The 19,163-nt window shown below is 45.7% G+C and overlaps 1 protein-coding gene across 4 annotated transcripts in view; it reads left to right on the top strand.

Annotated features, from left to right (window-relative positions):
* CHDH (choline dehydrogenase) overlaps positions 1-19,163 on the top strand; it is a 1,156,730-nt gene that overhangs the window by 418,905 nt on the left and 718,662 nt on the right. For all 4 annotated transcript variants that reach the window (XM_069643628.1, XM_069643627.1, XM_069643629.1 and 1 more), the window contains one exon: positions 8,537-9,348. In XM_069643628.1, the coding sequence (XP_069499729.1) occupies positions 8,595-9,348 (754 nt within the window). In that variant the 5' untranslated portion in view covers positions 8,537-8,594. The remainder of the gene's footprint in view (positions 1-8,536; positions 9,349-19,163) is intronic.

Below are 19,163 nucleotides of genomic sequence, written 5' to 3'. Positions count from 1 at the left end.
TTCACAAAATCCAAGAGATCGGCAACACTCTCTCGTTCCTCTATTCCCACAGTCAGAGCTGAAGGATAGAGGACTTATTGGGAGACCATATAGGCACCATCTCGGACTCCTGTGTCAAGTAGGAGCCGATTTTAGTCCATTTTTAGCAGGGTTCTCCAAGAGCTTTATTTTGTTAGTACTAGTTTTCTTTCTTTTTCTTTGAAAATTCCCTTACCTTAACCCTGGAGAACACTGTTTCCTTCTCCCCTGGAATCACTTTTTTGATTTGCCTCAATGTACCAACTCCTCAAAAATGTGCACAAGCTTCTTTTATTGTTTTTTGTGGCCATTCCTCTTCTGCAACCCAAGGACGTTTTAACCTCTTTCCCTTTGCTCGGGACCCTTGCCGATGGTGCCCCGGCTGAGGCAAGCTGTAGTTCTTCGAATGAAATAGTTAGGTCTTCTCTGTTTCCGACACAGGAGCTGGATGTCCCTTCAGGTTGCGTTGGAGTTGCCCTCATATGGGTCCTGCTGAAAAGTAACTTCCTTTCTTCAACTACTAGTGGCACACAACTTGAATCGGTTGCAGAGACAATAAAGTATTTGGCACAGTGAGCCTCGATTTTACCCACAAGGATTGCCTGTTTTATTATGTCATATTTTATGGTGTCGTACAACCTGATCAAGGATTGTAAAACCAGGTGTAACGCAGCTGAGGTGTTTGGTTCAGTCTTTGGAAAATAAGAGCTCAATTTTGCTTGCAATGTGAGTTACAAATATTATGGCATGAACGAAGCGAGGCCTTTCCCCCAGATGATCTTGCTGTTGGCAAAATTGTATTATTTACTAAGGAATTAAATGGGTGTGGCGTGTTAGACAAGTATCTCAGACAAGTATCTCTTTTCCCTACCTTCAGTCTCTGGTTGCAGGCTGGTGGAGAGATTTATGAGAGTCCACTATTTCGGATAGGGGTCTCGCATCCTGTGAGCAAGCCACATGCTGTTTCAGTTACACTGATACCGGATAACCTGCCCATCTTCTCCACATATTTGTGCTGAAGCAGGGGGAGCTATCAAGAAGAAATGCATGATTATCCCATTCAGCTCAGACTTACCGTTAGTGTTGATAGTATATTGGGGAAGAGCCACTGTTTGCAGATGGCACCTCAAGGCACACCCCTCTTGACAAGGACCTGGTTGAATGTTTTTATTTCCGTTTGGATCCTTGAGAGGAATGAGGGGGCACTTCTGAGATTATTACGGGCATTTCTTGAGACTGACAATTGTGCAACACTGTCAGGCACTCAGGCAAAGCCTACTTGACTTTAAGCCCCCAGCCCGACACCCAAATGAAGCAACTGCATCTGACCTGCACTTTCCTCTTCGCTCGCGCTCAGCACTTCAGGCCAGGATAAAAAGACAAAGATAATACCCAACTACACCTGCTCAGTGTGTAGGATACATATACATTGAAATGTGGGAGATCAATTAGGAGAAATTGGGATTCAAAGGCTGTAGCCTGAAGTTACGTGTCCCCTCAACCACCACAAGTAAAAAGTTAGAGCAAGCAGTACGAGTTCATAATGAAAGTGCAGATCAATAAATGGCCAGATACTGCCGTGTTAAAGTTGAAGTGTAACATAAATAAATGGCTTTATGAAGTGAAATGAATAATGTAGCCTGTAATGGTTGCAGTTCTGATCACCGGCAGTAAAACGAAATATAAAATATCAAATATCATGAAGTGTGATAAAATAAAAAATAGACACTCTTACATGCCAAAATCCTTTCAATAAGCAAGAACGTGCAGAGAATTGCTGTGAAGCCGTTATCAAAGCCAAGAGTCCTGGACGGCTTTTCTCCAGCACACAACCCCACTAGCCCAATCTGGCGTGCACCCAGACACCACAGCAGATAATCAGGGCGGGGGTTCAGGGAACGCATAACTAAGGATAGTGCTCTGAGCTGCCTAGTACTGAAAGTGCTCAGAGACGCGCTAGATGAAAGGACCCCCCTACATTAGCCATTTAAGCCCATAGCAAAGCCGGCCGCCTCAGACAGTGTACCGCTCTCTTTCTCTCTCTCTCTCTCTCTCTCTCTCTCTCTCTCTCTCTCTCTCTCTCTGTCTCTCTGTCTCTCTGTCTCTCTCACTCTCTTGCTCTTATTGCAACACCACCACAGCATGAGACAAGTCCTGCCAGTAAGAAGAAAAACACAGTTCTATATACTTGGCAACATTCTTTGACCAAAAAGATGTAGAATTTTTCAAGTTTCAAAAATAATAACGATGACATCACAGGAAATTACCACCCACACATTGTTGGCACCACTGGAGCATTCTAAAATGCACAACCCATCAAACAGCACAACATGGAAAGATGCTCAAATGTTTAAAATGTATAATTGCGAATGGTAAGTTAACCCCAAATTCAATTACCTAACTTTATATGCAGCGTTTGCCAATGCTCTGTAGAGCAGGTTGAACACTGAACAACAGAGAGACTAATACCCTCCTCAGTCTGATATGCAGATGCTGTATGATGGTCTGACACTCTGCCACTTTCCTTCACTGGTTGTTCACCTAAGGTCTGTCCTGGCAAGAGTACAGGGCAGAGTAATGTAGCTGTCAGGTTAGTGGATTGTTCTGAGCCCATCATTCAAATGTATCACTTACCCGCCCACTGCACAGACAGATGAATTGCCTTCGAGTCACATAAATTACCTGGCTCTGTAAAAAGCAGTAGGATCTGTCGCCCAAATCTGTATTCGGTAGGACTGCTTAAAAAGCAGTAGCCTACTGCCTAAATCATTAGGGTTGGCAAGTAGGAGTTATACACACGGTTGTTGTGAGAGACTTCATTACAAATAGTTCACATGATATCCCCAGGAGTTCAGAGGTGCCATATGATAAGATACCCCAAACACCCTTTTCTTTTAATTTAACACTACTTCTTACACTTGCAAACTGTATTGAACATCATTTACCTCCTGTTATCAAACTTTTCATATCACGTGGGCACTTCTTTAGGTCATACTTTCTACAACTCTATATGAACACTTACAGATTTCCTTTTGACGGCTGGCCAATCCACATTTAACTGCCTAGCACCTGTCTGTGCGACCAAATGTATTTTGGTCACAGGAATTGACATCAACCCCACTTATCTATCCTCATCCTGAAATAGCAACCTGCCAGTTGCCTTGTCATCCCAGGAAATCCTGTTACCCACTACGAACACCAGACCTTTTCCTAACTTATGAAGACTTTACAGGGTGACTAAAGGGAACGCAATTTCCAAGTTCAGCCAATTGCTAACCACAAGCCAGGAGTTATCCCTGGGGCAGAGGTTATTGGATGAGCTGCTCGCCCTGTTTCATAGAGAAATGGGGAATTCATAAAATCCTTACCTTTAATGGGCGATCAAATTGCCCCTGTATTAATTAAACAGGACACATTCTTTCCATAAATTCTCACTTCGAATCCCCCTTGATGGACCAGAATTAAGATATGCATGGTGATGTAAGTTCCCATTTTGCTTTCCTAGTCATTTTTGTTTATTCTGTGCATGTAAACATTCACTGTTCACATTTAGAAAAAGAGGAGTAGAAGGAACAACTTCTCTGCTGGTGGTAGGGGCTTAGGCATATTCGGTTACACAAATTATCAGTGCCCCTCCAGTTTGCATACCGTTGCCCTAGTACAGCTCTTCTCTCAGTCCCTGGTCACCCAATGACCACAATGCTGAACACTGCCCGTCTATGTATCTGTGGTTGCTATGGATTCTGTAATCAAAGAGTCCTTTGCTTAACCTACTTGATTCACTTTTTAATTTATAACAAGAAACACAGTGATTCATAACAAACAATTTCAGAGAGGGGATTTGTTTGTCACTCAATACAAATCCTCTTTAATTGACTGTACGTTGGGCAACAATCCATTAGCAATCCTGCTGTTAAGGATTTTTGAGCGGATTCTGCAGGCTTACTTATACTAGAAAGGTGGCTAAATATTCCACTGCAAAAAGTAAATCCCATTCCCAGTGGGAGTATTTAATAAACAAGTAAAAATATGTTTTACCAGTAAAACAGAATTTTTTTGTAAGAAATGTTTCATGGACATGAAAAGGTACATTTGTACCTCTTCAGCTTAGGCAGTAATAATAGCAGAGCTTCTTCCTGTGGCTCTACCTTTACTACTGGTCCAGACATATCCATGGGGCTGTGTGGATGATGGCAGGGGGACATGCTCGGATGCTTCGGTTTCCCATTGTTGTTGGGTGTATTTTTACTCCCCATTTTTATTTTTGGGAAGTATTTGCCTATTTTCAGGGAGTAAAAGTGACCGTTACACCCCTTATGTGGAGGGCTGAGTGCATGTATCACAAAATAAATTGAATCACAGCCGGATGTTGCAAACCTGAGAGTGATGGCTCAATCAGTATGAGTGCTTTATGCTTCCTCTATATTTTCCAAAAAATACTTCTCAAATCTTTTTAAACAGGTACGTTTTTAGTTTTATTGGAAACAAAACTGGCAAGTTTACAGTTTTTCTTAGGTTAAGTGGAAGACTGTTCCAAAATGTTGGTCCGAAAACAGAGAGTCTACAATCTCCTCTGGACACACACCGGGCTGGTGGAACAATTAGCAGATGTTTGTCTGATAACAATGTACCTTTTCCATGAGATAGCTAGGAGTTTGTTCAAACACTTGAACATTATACATCCTGTTTTGAATTTTATCCGATCTTCCACTGCCAGCCAGTGAAGTGATCGTCGCAGCCCTGATATGGGTGTTGACTTCCCTACTTCAAACACCAATCTAACTGCCACATTTTGTTCCTTTTGCATGAAGTCCTCAATGGGCCAGCCACTCTCTTGAATCAACACTGGTGTATCTCAGTGTGAATAATTACTCTGTTCTCATGAGATGATTCAATTCAGTCCATGAAGGAATCTAACATTGGATTACAGTGTGCAGTTACTCGGCGAAACTCTGTGGTTCATCTCTCACTCTAGGAAAATCTTTCTACAAATTCTTCAGATCCTCTGCTACCCACAGGCATGAACCGATACCACACAACCACTTCCAGCAATACAGCCATTCCTGGTAACCTTCTCAGTGGGGCTTGCACCTGCAGTTTCTCTGCTATAAATCAAACTTGCACAGGTATGGTAAAGGCTTATAGTAGAGAGGCTTTCGAAGACTGTTTTTGGCAAGAGTTATGAAGAGGACAAAAAAAACAGCACTGTCGCTGTTTCAACTCTCCCCTAATGCTGGCACACAGAAGTGACCATGCTTTTTCTTGATTCTCAGTGTCTCCATTTTACAGTGGATCATCTGTTACCAATCATACGGCTTTCCCGTACCAACTTGTTGTTTGTGTCATAGTTTCTATCCTCCTACGGCTGCATTCTGAAATGTGCCTTGGTAATGGCATTCCCCTCCAGTTGTCACTAGTGTACAACCTCTTAAAATACATACAGTCTGTAGTCTACATTTTCGCTCTACACTATGAAAATATATTCTACATCACACTCTAATGTTGCCTGGGTAGGCCTTGGACACAAAAAGACTCTGAGGACAGAGAAATGCCATGGTAGGAATTAACCAGAGGGACCAAAGGCAACCTTTTTGTTTAAAGTATGCCATGGGTTGATGAACATACTGGCTACTTGCCGCGGTTGTTAGTGAGATCCTCGCATGTATCCTGTGGAGATGATCAGAGAAGACCACCATTTATTTGCCAGGGAGCTCTTGATGAGGGCAGGTCAACGATAGGCGGTTATTGGGTATTGCAACCCTAATGATGTGGAAGTTCTTTATGGTTTGCTTCACCAGGCCATCCATGCCTGGAAACGAGACCTTTTTCTTTTGCGTCCCTTGTGGTCCAGAGCACTGAGTTTGTGGCAGAGTGTCTGTGAAATTAAACTGCTTTCCACTGTACATTTTTGAGAGGGCAGAGGCGATGGCTTGAGTTTGTGCCAAGTGAGCTTAGCAACACATTCCAGGTTTCGTGATCCGTGGAGTGGACTGCTGGTGGAAGGCATTCACCTTGAATGTACCACTTGTTTACTTTTTCTATGTTTGGCAACTGGATGTTCAGAGGGGTGCCTATTTTGATAGGCAGTTTTGGTTTCCGGTTGATATCAATGAATGAGACAGATGGAGTGGGTCCGTCTGCGTTTTCAATGATGTCCAGTTTGTAGAGATTTCACAGTTGTCTGTCAAACTGTTCTCAAATGAGTTGAATGCAGTTGTGAAGAAGAGGCACTGGTTGTATTGTTGGATGATTATGAATGATGTCTTGTCTGTATTTTAGCTTTCTTAGCACTGTGCTGTTATCATGAGTCCGCAGTTTTAGGAGGCAGTCAGATAAATTGGCCAGCAATTATTGTGTATTAGCTGATGTGGATGTCGCTAAACATGTCCTTTTTATATAGGAAATGGGTAAGGCTGCTTGGATGGCTGTGTCCATCGACACAACAAACTGACCACATCTGGCGAGGGGTGGTGTTGTCTTGTGTGCATCTGTGCAATCATTGTGAATGTGTTTCAGTCTAGGGTCAGGAATGACTGATTGCGTCAAGGTCCATGAACCTTTGCAAAAGTAGTGGTGCCTGGGATTGGTGGAGGCATTGTGGACAAACAGACTCAGAGGTGATGCTGCAGTGGAAGTTACTTATGTTATTCCTTTTTTATAGAGCGACCATCATGGGTTAGGGATTTAATCATTGTATCATGTGACAATGTGGAGTCAGGTGGCAGGGTGCAATATGAAGCCCACATTTGAGATACAATCTCTTGCTCTTAGTTTTTCATTCAAATACCACAAAAGTCTATGGGCAAGCAAATTCTGCCTGGAGCCCTGTACTTTTTCACACAACACAGACCGAACAAATTTGAGTTCATGATTTTAAGCTTCTACATATATAGTAGCCTGTAGCTTAGTAGATATCCCTGTACAAAAGAGACCAACTATTCCTCTGTTGGATGCAGTCTCCGTAGCCAGCGCTGATGTGCCGCCTGTCTAAGTTAGGGGATAGAAAAGAGACTGACCCTTCCCTCTCTCACTACTTTACTAACAACTAAAAACAAGTGCACACTGTAGGAAGTCAGATATGCTTTTTATTCCTTCCTCCTTGTGTGTCTAATAAAATTAGAAAAATAAAGGGACTTCCATCTCGACTTTTGGCTATTGGCTGCTGGTCTGTTCTTCCTTTATTTTTGACCTTGTATATATAAGTTGAGGGTTATCTTGCATCTCACGGCTGCGTCCCTTATTTACTTTACTTTACTTTACTCTATGCTTGTTACGCGCTGAAAGCCCGCAGGCATCAGTCTAGAAGACTGGAGTCAATAAGGGCCGTAGCTGTGTCAAAAATAAAAGAACAGACCAGCATCCAATATCCAAAAGTCGAGACGGAGTCTCTTCATATGAACTGAAGGCAATATACTGGTAGAAGATGCAAGTTGGGTGACCACTGGGAGACACAAAAAAGAGAGTAAAGAAGAAGGTAAGTACTAGGTGTTTCAAGATTAAGACGTCTGGAAAAAGAAAAATAGAGAGGAACTCCTCCAGCTACACGAAGGAGACTCCGACAAAAACTATAATGTTGTCTTTGCTAATTATAAACCTTGACCAGTTATGTCAGGTCTAAGTCCTGAAGAAAGCGGATATCAACATTTATCCCGCTGACACCTGTCGACCATACATAGAGGTTCAGGGTGATGGCCAGAACCCCAGAGAATTACATATAATTGGCAAGCTCTGCGAAAACACATCACTCTATTTAACAGCTGAACTCTGTAAAATAGAAATACACAAGGGAACTTTTTAATTTTGTCACTTTGTTTTTCAAATTTTATAAGACACACGAGGAGGAAGGAATAAAAAGCATAACTGACTTCCTACAGTGTGCACTCGTTTTTAGTTGTTAGCAAGGTAGTGCGAGAGGGACGGGTCAGTCTCTTTTCTAAGTCTTAGTTTTTCATCACACACTGTTTTTGGGTTGTTCTACATGTCTAAACATGAATCTTTAGAAGCACTGTGCCCAAATAATGAGGAAAGAATGCAGCAACTTGAGATCAACCTCTCAATTGCTGAGCATATATGGGTTATTTTAGCATCACCATATATCCTATTTACTGACATTAGTAAATGGCATACCTGCCAACCTTTAGAAATTAAAATGTCGGTGAAGCAAGAGATTTTCGTTTTGCGAGTGTGCTGTCCATTTACTTCTATTGGCCGGCAACGGAACAGACTCTATTGTGGTTGTCAGCCGCCAAAAGCGTGCGAGTTGACAGGTTTGTAATTGACTTGTGAAGTCCTTCTTATCATTAATCTAAGTCGGGGTAGTCCACCTTTGGCTCTCCTGGAGTACGACTCCCATGACCCCTCACCATTGACTATGCTGGCTAGGGTTAATGTAGTTGTAGGCCACAAAACGTGGAGAGCCATAGGATTCCTGCCCATCCCTGGTCTATGAATTTGTTTGCAATATACATTCTTTATTTTCTGTCTGTTTCTCCTCTAATTGTGCTTTTCTATGTTTTAGGGACCTCCTAATCAAGATCTAAGGACATTGAAAGACCAGAATATACGCATCAGAAGCAATGTCTCATTTATTCAAAGCAGTTCAGAAATGTTGTTCATCAGTCAACAAATGCCATTGGGTACCTGGATATTTCTCTGAAGGAGTTGCTGTGAAGCCTTTGAGACTCATTAGACCCAAGTCCCAAAACTCTCAAGCCTTTGCAACGCATAGTGCTGAAAATCGAGACTCTTATGATTATGTCATTGTTGGGGCTGGCTCTGCTGGCTGTGTTTTGACAAATCGCCTCTCAGAAGACCACAATAATTCAGTTCTTCTTTTGGAAGCCGGTCCCAAAGATACTTATCTAGGAAGCAAAAGATTATTGTGGAAAATCCACATGCCCGCGGCATTGGTGTATAATCTCTGTGATGACAAATACAACTGGTATTATCACACAACTCCGCAGAAGCACATGGACAACAGAGTTTTGTACTGGCCCAGAGGTAGAGTTTGGGGTGGTTCCTCTTCACTCAATGCCATGGTGTATATACGAGGACACGCTGAGGACTACAACCGGTGGCACAGAGAAGGTGCTATTGGATGGGACTATGACCATTGTTTGCCTTATTTTAAAAAGGCACAGGCACATGAGCTTGGCCCCAACCTATACAGGGGCGGAAGTGGCCCGTTACATGTCACACGAGGCAAGACTAATCACCCTCTTCACCAGGCTTTTATTGAAGCAGGTCAGCAGGCAGGCTATCCTTTCACGGACGACATGAATGGGTATCAACAGGAAGGCTTTGGATGGATGGATATGACAGTACACCAAGGTAGGCAACTCCAGATTGCTCTCTATCCTGGAGTGTTTCTATAAACCATTTGGTTTCAAAGATCTTTATTTCTCTGTATGCTGGAATGTTTCTACATAGTACTTAATTATAAAGAAAAATGATCAGTTTGGCAATTTACCAATGCACAGCATTTATGCAACTATCGGGCAGTTAACTGATGTTTGCAATGTTCCTAACCAATACAACATGCTATGGGACACAAATGCTGGGATTTCTGAGTGACATTAGACAAAGGAAACTACAGTTCATATGCATTGATTAAATGAATCAGTGCCCTTGCAAAGTGCCCCATCTTGTTAAAAACAGATGCCACATGAAATAGTGTGCACTAAGATATACCCAGTAAGATCGGGACTGGTGCAAGGAATTGTTTGCATTTGACAAAGATATGTTTGCGCCCACCCTTGCGCTTCACACCATCATGCGCCCTGCAACAAACACTAAAATGATTTGATCATCTCACCAACATCTCATGACCAAATGGCCGTCCCGTTTCACAACATACACATGTTTTATCTTGTACTTCTCCCCTGTGTCAATGAATCATTCTGTACCTGAGGTGCATGTTTGTATGTGTATGTAAAGCTTGCACTATCCTTATCCTTGCAGTCGGTATCTGTTCATTGCATCATGGAAGCTGTCATTTATTTTATTGCCCCAATGTATGTCCTTAATTCGGTCTCTTTGCCAGGGAAGCCTGAAAGTATGCATGAGGGGCTCATAGTGACTAGTACAGAAAAACAACCAAACTGAAAAGATAAAGCACTGCAGTATGACTTCCAGGAAGGAGGTGATAATGACCTTTATACCTCAGAATGTTGCCAGCCCTGTAGTTCTAAATATAAAGCCAACAATGTGTTACTCATTACCATGCAAGATGTTCTCTGCAGATTTTGCTTCATACATTTGACTTAACTATTTGGTGGGACTATTGATGGAAAATGAGTAACCGCAGGGAATTTCTGAAATTGATAGTTGAAGTTTTAAGTAATGGAAGGGAAACGTGTTGTCAGTAACAGATGGCTAGGTAAGCAAGTTTGAAGCACAGGTTTATTAATATACTGCATATGTGGTCTCCCTCTTAAGGTAACTGCGTACCCAGTCTAACCGTCCTCTCCAGAACACTCCTCACATTACAGATGTTCCCCATTCTACATTCTGCTTGCGTCACGAAGAACATGAGCAACATACAGCACACTTCTCGCTCCTTGGAACAATTGGAATGAACAAATTCACAGGCAAAACCTTGTCTTCTGAACCATGGGGTCAGGACTTTGATTGCTTCTGAAGATCTATGCAAAACCTCCTCCAACTCTGATGTGGTTTTTGCTGTTTCTGATTACATCGCTAAGGCATGGAGGAAGAGAAACCGCAAAGTTAAAGAGAGTACTCAAATAATTGTCTTTTATATTGCACTTTTGTATACATTCTGTAATATTAGTAAGACTGGATTAGGTTAGGCTTACGTGCAATCAAATGATATATTAGTAGGGATTGTTTTAAGTAGCATTGGGGGTCATTCTGAGGTTAGAGGTAAGGGAAAAACGATGCCGGTAAAGGATTACCGGCATCACTTACCGCTACGGGCTATTCTGACCCACCAGACCGCTATTTACGGCACCGTAAAGTACGATGCCGTGAATAGCGGTCAGGGCGCACAGGTGAGAGACACCAAGCCGACATTAGCGGCATGCCGTAACCTGGAGCTGATCCCAAGTAATGCAGACATGCAAATAACGGCCTCCTGAAGGCCGAAAAAGACCTTAGCAGCATGGAGAAAATACTGGCATCTCTGAGAAGGTGTTAAGAACCCTGGGCAGTGTTTACAAGTGCCACAGGTGCACAAAATCAGCACAGGTGGAGGCAATGTAGTCAGGGCCAGTACAAAAGGAGCACACCCACACACCACACCCCCTCCCACACCAAGATGAAACCAATAGTGCTAGCATTACTGGAGCAGGAGGCCCTGTTTGCAAGGCCTCAACTACAACAATAATAATAGGCCCCGCCACAGAGGAGACACAGGAGGAGAAGGAGGGTGAGACAGGCCCAGCATGCCCTACCAGTGCAGCCACCATTACCACGACGGCAGCCCCCAATCCGTCGCATCAGATCCACCCCCTTCAACCTAACGCCTGAGCAGATCCACACCCTGTACCGGCTTGACCGTGACACCATCACCGCCGTAGTGGACCTGATACATAAGACATAGTGAGCCTCATAGAAATACGCACCGCCATTCCCCCTCTACTGAAGGTAGTGTCTGTCCTGCACTTCCTTGCCACAGGCACCTACCAGCACACAGTTGTGCACATGCATGGCATATCACAACCCTTATTTTCCCGGATACTGACCCAAGTGCTGGATGCCTTCCTGAAGCACACACGGGACTACATATCCCTACCACGGACTCCCCAGGAGATATTCGATACAAAAGTTACCTTCCATGCACTGGCATGCATGCCAAATTGTGTAGGTGCACTCGACTGCACCCATGTGGAGTTGGTGGTCCCGCATGCCATGGAGGTGGCGGATCGCAACCGCAAGCAATACCACTCCATCAACGTGCAGATGGTATGTAACGGCAGCAAGATCATCACACATTACTTTGCCCGATATCCAGGATCAAGTCATGACTCTTTGGGACTCCACGCCACCACGCTATATGGAGCGACATGCTGGACGACGTGCCTGGCTGCTTGTTGAGTAGCCTGACTGGGCCATGGCAGTGCATCGGGGTTGTGAGGTAGGTGGCTGCATACTCCACCTGGGTGGGAAGGGGGGGAGATGCTACTGCACCTGGGTGGGAAGGGGGGGGGTGCATATTCCACCTGGGTGGAAATGTTGAAGCCAGAGCACGATGTGCACCTCACCGAACACTGGACCCCAAAGCAAGTGAAACGGCACATGACTACCAAATCCCACAGTGATGTAAGGCCGACACCTAACACTACATGACTAACAGGTAACCTGGCCTCATTCAACAACACATGCACCACTCATCGGCGGCCCTCACACATCGTAAGGGCTTCCAGCACTATGCACTGCATATGCACTATGTCGCTGCCTCCAGTATATCACCACACAGGACAGTCATCCCTGGGAGTGCATTGAGGTGAGCCCAACAGGGATACCACAGTGTGTCACTGGTTCCACACACCCATAGGAGTGCTGCAAGTCACCATGGTACTGATCAGTGCAGAATGACGTATATGCTACTGACTACAGCCAACACTCCCTACTACCAAATCTCACAGAACACAGCACATCAATGATTTTACCCCAAGACTGCTGCATGCATATAAGATGCACGTGCTACAATATGTGAGTGCATACCATAAACCATCTTGAAGATGCTACCTCCTCCGTCATTCCATTGCACAGGACACATAGCAGGGCCAGAAATGGGGTCAATGCATCCAGGGACATGTGCGTCTGTTGCCATGTAAGACTAGTTCAGTTGTCCACCATGAATGCACAAACACTTACCTTCATTCCCCTCTCATGCAGGTGATGGTGGCTATCTCTTGATGCCGTGGCTCATGACCCCTGTCTGAAACCCACAGAACAGGCACGAGGAGGACTACAATCGTTCCCATACCCGTACACACGTGTGGTGATTAAGCAGACCTTTGGCCTGTTGAAGGCACGATCTCATTGCCTCAGCCGGTCGGGTGTGGCACTAGTCTACAGCCATGAGAATGTGTCCAAGATCCCCATGGCATGTGTAATACTGCACAATATGTGCATCCGTCGGAATGTGCCCCTGCCCCCTGACATGGAACTGCTACCACCTGATGTTGATGATGAAGGGGAGGAGGAGGAGGAGGAGGAAGAAGGGGCAGGACAGCATCATGGTGCCGATGCACAGGAGGGATGTGCCGTGCGGCAAGCATTGATTGAACTATATTTCTGACACACAAGTCAGCAGAGGGTGTGAGGATGTGAGGACATCGGGCACTGGTTGTGGGGATACATGTACACCATGCACTGTGCAATATTGAATTACACATGCGCAATGATGAATGTCCACTGTTTTTTTTTAGATGAACAACCAGTGTATTGAAATTGAAGGTTCAAACGTGAAAAACAAACCCTCCTCCCCCTCCCACCACAACTCCTAAAACCACCCTCACTCCCCCCTCCCACCACAACTCCTAAACACACCCTCACCCCCTCCCACCACAACTCCTAAACACACCTTCACCCCCCACACCTTCAAAACCACAACTCCCAAACACACCCTCACCCCCTCCCCTTCCCACCACAACTCCCAAACATACCCTCACCCCCTTCCCACCACAACAACTCCACACTAGTCCCATAAGGACCACATAGGCCACATGTGGATGTCAGCATTGTCACTGTGCGCTCCCAGAGCCAGGGGGAGGCATGTCCTGGCGGCGCATTGTACGTTGGGCCCAACGGAGCGGGCTGGTCTGGGTGGAGGAGCATCAAGGTGTGTCCTCCTGCTGGGGCTGTCGTGCAGGAGGTGCAGCCTCCAGAGCATTTGCTATCCAGCAAGGACCTTGCATTGCCGGTTTGTGCTGTCTGTAATGATCGCGCCGAGTGCCCTCAGTTCATTCCGCCACTCCTCCCTGGCCTGCCGATTGTCTTGCATGAAGTCATTTATGAGGCCTGTGAGCTGCTGAGCGCGCTCTGCATCAATGGCTGATGTTGTTGGCACGCTGGGAATCGGGCTCACATGTCTTTCCGGCACTTCACTAAGGGAACTGGCCACAGGACTGGCATGTTCATGTGTTGCTCCTTGCCCCGTAAGCCCAGGTGTGTCACTCTCACCAGAGTCGCAATGAGACCTGGGGGTTGGTTTGGCCATCGGGGGTGTGGACAATCTCATATGCGTCCTCCTCAGTTGCTCCGCATATGGATAATGGGCTGCCGGCAACATCGAGGGGGGCCGTGGCTGCAATCTCCCCAGCCACACTAGACTCCTCCGAGCGCAGCGTAGGGCATGTGTCTGCCGCCAGTGCAGAGTAGGGTATGGGTTAGGGTGGGGGTTGTGCACCCTCCACTGGCCTTGCTGAAGCCGGTGGTGTGCCTCCAGGTGTTTTCCTGCTCGCAGGTAGACAGCAGGCCCTGACTTGGCCCCTGGAGGTGCTGGGCCATTTGCTTTACTGGTCCTCGCTGTCATGCTCGCTGCCTGTGGGGGTGGAAGAGCGGGACGGCATGAGTGATGATTTGAGAGCCAGCATTTGGACATGCCTACAATATCACAATCGGATTCTAGTGGGTTATCAGCATTTGGGTGGTGAACGGCACATTAATCTATGCTTGGGTGGTAAATGCATGCATATGTCTGTGTCACTCATGTTCGGGTACTGTGCTGGCTCACATGCACACTGTTTACATCAACTGCCCTGTGTGCCTCACGGAATGGGCCTCTTTGTGTGGTATGTGTCATATAAGTTATGGCCTCGCACCTGGCACTAGCCTGGGTCTCATTTGTTTCGGCATGATTTAAAGGGGGAAGGGAGTGTGGCCGACCATGCCGTGACACCTTGCCCAGCCCTTACCAGTGACTTTCATAACATTTGCGTTGGCAGTATTGACTTTGGACACTCACCTCCATCAATGGATGACGTTGCCCCGCACTCCATATCTCCGACCCCTTTGATGGCTTCGGGGCCTATCATGGCCGCACACGTCTCCTCCCACGGTCTTAATTTCATGGGCGAACCTGGCCCTCCTCCTGTCTCCAGGGCCTGGCTTCTATTAGCCGAGAGGATGCTCCGCACCCTCAGCCGCAGGTCGTCCCACCTTTTTCTGCAGTCCTTAGTGGTGCGGGGGGTGTTGCCCAACGCGCTCACCTTCTGCGCTACCATAGCCCAGATCTTTTTTTTTTTTTATTACCGCCACCCTCCGCATGTCACTGCTGAAAACGGTGTCAGCATGCTCGTGGAGGGTATCCACCATCACTTGGAGCTCATCAGGGCTGAAGCGCTCCTTCCTGAGGCGGGCAGCTCCCTTTTTTGGTGCTTTGGGCATTCCTCCTTGATGATGGGATGTTTCCACAGTGTTGAAAGTTTGTCAGGGGTCCTGTTTGGTGAGGATGGAAATGAATTGTGTTTTTAAAGATGGCTGCCATGCTCCTTCCAGTTCTTGTGCGATGACGCTGTTTCCGGTTCCGCAATTTAACGGTGACTGTAAATAACGGTGACCGCTATTTACGGTCACTGCTAATGCCGCACTACTCTAAGGCAGTAGTGTTCGCTACGGTGCGATTCATGCCGGTTGTGGGTTTTTCAGCCGTTTTTGCGGCATGGTGCTAAGTTCATTACCGGCATGGCGATTTTTAGCGGTCTATTGCCAGATCGGACACGCTATTTGCACCATGCCGTTAATGAACGGAACTTACCTCCAAACTCGGAATGAGTGTCATGATGCCTACCTCCAAGGAGCCAGGTCCGACCCAGCAACCCCAGAGGCAGGCATCATTCCCCCCAGGGAAGTGCCAGTGGGCCCAATCTGGGGCCCTTTGGACACAGTCCTGGCGCCCTAGGCGCCAGGCTCATGTTGGACCCCTGTCCTGGCGCCTTAGGCGCCAGGCTCTTAAAGCTAGACATGTGTTCAAGTGTTTTAATGTGCACTTACCTGATGCAGACCATGCTGCTACATCCAGGCCCTCTTGAGGCCTGAATGGAACTACTTTACCTGTGGGACTACTTTCCACCTGGGTGTGGTCGGGAAAGGATACATACCTGATCGGTGGAAGGATACATGCCTGGAACTTCTTCCAAAGCTATTTTAAACCACGCCCGATCAGCAACTCACGCTTCACGTTGTTCTGCTCCTCGCAGCTGGACGCTTACCGTGTCAGCTCCTGCATCTGGACTTCAGCCACGCCTGTCAGCATCCTGGGTCGCCTGCAAAGGGAGATAAGAGAGAATTGGAGAGAAAGAAGACCTTACCTGCTAAAGCTGCATCACGGGGACATCACACCGACGATCCTGAAAGGGAAGACATCATTTTAAAAGCATTTCGCTTCGATCGCTGCAGTGCTGCATTTCACTCACCTTTCCTGGGCGCCTCCATCTTCAGCAGCGATCATCCGGATCCGCACCCACTTCCCAGAGCCTAGAGAGAAAAGACAAGAAAACAAGGTGAGAGAAGGAAGGGAAATAGGAAAAGCTCAGTTTCCTTCTAAGACTTACCTGTTGGGTCATTCCCATTTCATTTCGGGTCCTGCCGCTTCCTGGCATTCCGGACCCCGGCCCCAATGGGGAAAAAAGACAAAGACATTGAATGAGTGAATGCAAAGACATTACCTGAATGCTCATCCAGAACTTACACTTCGGGTCGGCGCCATATCTCCGGCATTCCGAACCCCGGCCCCTAAGGGGAAAAAGACATAAGCATTAGCGCTTGCTGCAATAAGACAATGAACATTATTAGTAAGCTTGAACTTTTGAACTTGCAACAGAACTCTTACAGCGCCTCACCAGAAAAGTCAAGCTTATTTTGAACTCCCATCAAACCTCAATCCAGTGAAGTAACTGGGTTTCAACGCGCCCCTGCATCAGAAGCAGGATGGAAAACTCATCCTTCCAGACCCTAAGGTGAGACTTCACGGGGAATCGTGGAAGGGTATCGAGGAGGGTTGGAAGGGAGTGGGAGGCTTGAGCATTATTCCGTCAGTAGGTAATACTCCCTTTTCACGCACAGGGGAATATTCCTGCGAGCCAGAAAAGCCAGAGTAGAGGGGCCCTTCCTGTCCATCATCAGAGTCCTGCGCTTCACCATTGAAGAAGCATCAGCACTCGAAGCCAGACCTGCGTCTCCGTGGGAATCAGGTGAGCGTGACAATAAGGCCCATTGAGTATGTTTTGGGGAACATTACCATGTTCTTGTCTTCTGCTTTTCTAGTGCATATGTATTTATTCATTGCTGCTTTTAATGGCGTACAGATGAAATAAAGTATATTTGTTGATTAAAATAGATGGAGAATTGCAGATAGACAAAATAACATGCCCACAGGTATCCAATATTGTGGTTAATTTAAATGAGAAAAGTAAGTCTTACAGTTAGTTAATAGATGTGTTTGGATATCCCAGATGTTCTTGCTAAAAAGGGTTAATATTCAGATGTGTTGTATACTCCAGGATTGAAATTCTTACAAGGTTATGCAGCAATTCTAAAATTGCAAAATAACAGAGTAACTGAAACAGTCAGCATAAACTTCTCATAGTTCGAGGAAAGCAAATCCTGGCTAAAAACAATCCATCTCTGATAGCTTTAAAACGTCTGTTCTTACAGTACATAATAGATGAGGTGATTCCAATGGTGGTATCCTCTTACATGCAGAAATGCACAGATTACTGATGTGCTGGGACAACTGATGAGCCATAGGCCTGGTGAACAATGGTGGTTGATGAACAAAATCCCTTGTCTACATTATGTGAAACTGCAATCAATACACCGTCTCCATATTTTAATAAAAGTCTTCCTGCACAGAAAAATCTCCTTACCTCTCTTTTGGTTGTTTTGTTTAAGGGAGTTTAGATGGGTATAGATAACCGCAGATTGCCATTCCTGGGAAAGGTGTGTGCTCCAGAGGAAGAAACAAAACTCCCCACTACTGAGTTCAGCCAGCAGGAGAAAAACCGTGCATAAGCGTTGCAGGATTGTTTATACAGTACTTGCCACAATAAATCTACATGGGTTCTCTTTGAGTAAGAGCTCGGATATATAGCTCTTCTGGATTTACATTCATTTACTGTACTTCACGCCAAGAGAATGATGGAAACTATATATAACTAGCTTTCCCGGCGTAACATACGCCATTCTTGCATATCTTAAAGGTCAGTATCGGTCGGTTATTCATGGGATCACTTCTGTCCTCCTTCATAAATATCGGCGTGTCGTGCAGCAGGAGTGCATCTGAGTGTCCTGTGTTGCTGTGGTGAATGTTAGTACTCTGTTTCCCTTGGACTTGGTTGTGAACCCTACCTGTGGTGCTCGCCATCCCGGGATTGTTTTTCCTTCTGGTTGGAGTTAATCTGTGATCGTCTGCTCCTGGCTGGAGCCTATCTGGGATTGTTTGCCTTTGGCTCGAGAACGTTTTGGAGATAAAATGTGTGCACGTGCGCTTCAGTGCATGTGTCATGCAGCAAGAGTGCATCAGAGTGTGCTTTGACTCCTGCTCGAGCCTCCTTCCCTGCCTCTTTGCACAGGTAAGATTATCTTTCTCCTCTACCACACTCTATGCGTTCTCGAGCGCTCCCAAAGATTAAATCACAAACTAGTTGCAGGGCTACCTTGCACAGCGCAGTAGTATGCGCCAAGCGCTGAGTCAGGACCTATACTCCAACTGCAGTTGTTAAAGACCAGCAAAGGAAACTGCTTCAATTTAATAAAACGACTTTCACGCATCTGGTAATTTCTGCATTTTTCTCTACAGAAACAAAGAAATAGGATATCCCATCACCGTCCATGACATTTTACGAGTCTGTTGAGCACTATCAATCTTGCTATATAGATAATAACTTGCTACTTAAGATGTGTGTTGGTATTAGGCCCGCATCTTTGTGTGGCACAAAGGGCCCCTTGCCCACGGACTACGAAGACAACATAATTGACATTGATCTATCTAATTCATCTGATCTTGCAGCTTTGGTTTCTTCTATGTCAGTTGCTTACTCATTTGAAACAAGCTGTGATGAGGCTGTTGAGAGCAACACAAGTATTGTCTCTGCTTCGGTAGACAACGACACGGCTATTCTTAGAGGCCTCGATGGTATTATGCTAAAGTAGAAGCCTTGTCAATGCTGTTTGCT

Source organism: Ambystoma mexicanum, chromosome 2p (assembly GCF_040938575.1).
Source record: "Ambystoma mexicanum isolate Mex_15411 chromosome 2p, UKY_AmexF1_1, whole genome shotgun sequence".
Taxonomy (NCBI): domain Eukaryota; kingdom Metazoa; phylum Chordata; class Amphibia; order Caudata; family Ambystomatidae; genus Ambystoma; species Ambystoma mexicanum.
Note: the sequence above shows the minus strand (reverse complement) of the source record. Positions and strands in the feature narration are given on the sequence as shown.